Below are 2,113 nucleotides of genomic sequence, written 5' to 3' on the forward strand. Positions count from 1 at the left end.
AACAAAAGCTGTAGTTTTTATTTATATATAAAGAGTGTGCTTTGTGTGTTTTATTATCGAAAATAATTATACATACATAGCAACAGGTGTTTTAAATATTAGAGTGAGTCCATTCACGTTTCCAACAAGTGGTATCCGAGCCAAGGTCACGTTTCTGAAAAATGGCGAGCATGATACAACCGCAAATTCCAAAGTTGACGGCAATAAATTACGGGAATTGGAGTATTCAAATGAAGGTGTTACTCGGTTCTTACGATAATTGGGAAATTGTCGAAAATGGGTTCAACGAGCCCGCTGATGCAGCCGCTGAAGCAGCACTTCCAAATGCCGAGAAGACGGTGTTAAAGGAGATCCGGAAAAAAGATAAAAAGGCGTTATACATAATTTTTCAAGGTGTTGATGAATCAACCTTTGAAAAAATTTCTGAAGCAAAAACGGCAAAAGAAGCGTGGGAGATTTTGCAAAAATCATTCCAAGGAGTTGAAAAAGTTAAAAAGGTGCGGCTCTAGGTGCTACGCGGAGAGTTCAAAAATTTAAAGATGAAGAGTTCTGAAAATATTGGTGAATTTGTTACGCGTTTGAAAACGGTAACAAACGAGATGTAAAGAAATGGTGAAAGTCTCGACGATGTTCGGGTGATGGAAAAATTACTCCGTTCGTTGACAAGGAAATTTAATTACGTTGGTACTTCTATCGAGGAGTCAAAGGACTTGTCCACAATTTCCATTGATGAACTCGTAGGTTCACTTCAAGCTCACAAGCAGCGAATGAACCAGTATGATGATGCAAGCCACTTGGAAAAGGCGTTGCAAAGTAAGGTGTCCATTGGTGACAGTTCTGGGACTAGCAGTTCTGTACGTGGCAAAGGTGGCTATCGTGGTGGCTACCGAGGTGGACGAGGACGAGGAAGGCAGTCTTTCAACCGAGGCCAGAATTCTGAAGTTTTTCAACCATCTGGTCGTAGTCAAAATTTCAGAGGCCGTGGAAGAGGCAGATTTTAACAACGAGGTGACAAGTCTCAATTTCAATGTTATAATTGTAATGAATTTGGTCACTTCAGTTATGAGTGTAGAGCACCAAAAGTGGAAGAAAGGAGTCACTTTACTGCAGCAAAAGAAGATAAAGACGTTGGCACTGCTATGTTCCTCATTTATAAAGGAGACGAGGAGAGCAAGAAGAATGTTTGGTATCTTGACTCAGGGGCTACCAATCACATGACTAGCCATAAATATTTATTTATGGAGATAGATGAGACCATCAGCGGAGAAGTTACTTTTGGTGACTCATTAAAGATTCCGGTCAAAGAAAAAGGTACAATTACGATTATGTCAAAGAATGATGAGAAAAAGTATATAAATTATGTTTATTATATACCTGCTTTGAAAAATAATATCATCAGTCTTGGCCAACTTGTGGAGAAAGGGTATAATATTCAGATGCAGGATAATTCTCTCATCATCAGAAATCAGGTTCGAGAATTAATTGCAGATGTAGAGATGTCAAAGAATTGCCTGTTCACACTTGATATGCAGACGAAAGTGCAAAAGTGCTTGAAATCAGTCATTAAAAATGACTCGTGGTTATGGCATTTAAGATATGGTCATCTTGGATTTTCTGGCTTGAAATTATTGTCAAAGACAAAGATGGTGGATGGCTTGCCAGAAATCAATGAACCAGAAATTTGTGTGAAGCATGTGTCAAGGGGAAACAACACAGACAAAGTTTTCCCGTTGGAAAATCATGGAGAGCCAGGAGGCCATTGGAGATAGTTCACACAGATATAGCCGGTCCATTTGATATCCCATCCCTTGGAAGTAATAGGTATTACCTAACTTTTATTGATGATTTTAGCAGGAAAAGTTGGGTGTATATCATAAAAGAAAAGTCGGAGGCTCTTGATAAATTCAAGGAGTTCAAAGCATTGGCTGAAAAACAAAGTGGCCAGTATTTGAAGACACTCAGTTCAGATAGAGTTTTAAGATATCTTCTCAACTCATTAATATCATCAGTATGAAAGGCATAAGTAGTTTCAGGTACCTTTAACTCAGCAGCATCAGAACTTCTATCAGCATTTGCCATCAAGGCATAGTTCACCTCACTTTCAGAATCTGAA

General features: G+C 38.8%; 1 protein-coding gene across 1 annotated transcript; it reads left to right on the forward strand.

Annotated features, from left to right (window-relative positions):
• The first annotated feature begins 638 nt into the window (after nucleotides 1–638).
• Nucleotides 639–1,769, forward strand: LOC141720109 (uncharacterized). The gene is made up of 2 exons (XM_074522463.1): nucleotides 639–910; nucleotides 1,061–1,769. The coding sequence occupies exons 1-2, from the start codon at nucleotides 639–641 to the stop codon at nucleotides 1,767–1,769; spliced, it is 981 nt and encodes a 326-aa protein (XP_074378564.1).
• Nucleotides 1,770–2,113: the final 344 nt, after the last annotated feature.

Source organism: Apium graveolens, chromosome 4, assembly GCF_009905375.1.
Source record: "Apium graveolens cultivar Ventura chromosome 4, ASM990537v1, whole genome shotgun sequence".
In the NCBI taxonomy this organism is placed as follows: Eukaryota; Viridiplantae; Streptophyta; class Magnoliopsida; order Apiales; family Apiaceae; genus Apium; species Apium graveolens.

Bases quoted from the DNA above. Each gene is read 5' to 3' on its own strand.
- LOC141720109 (XM_074522463.1), top strand. From the start codon at position 639: ATGGAAAAATTACTCCGTTCGTTGACAAGGAAATTTAATTACGTTGGT. The intron at 911-1,060 runs GCAGTCTTTCAA...TGGTCACTTCAG, and splicing joins GGTGGACGAGGACGAGGAAG to TTATGAGTGTAGAGCACCAA.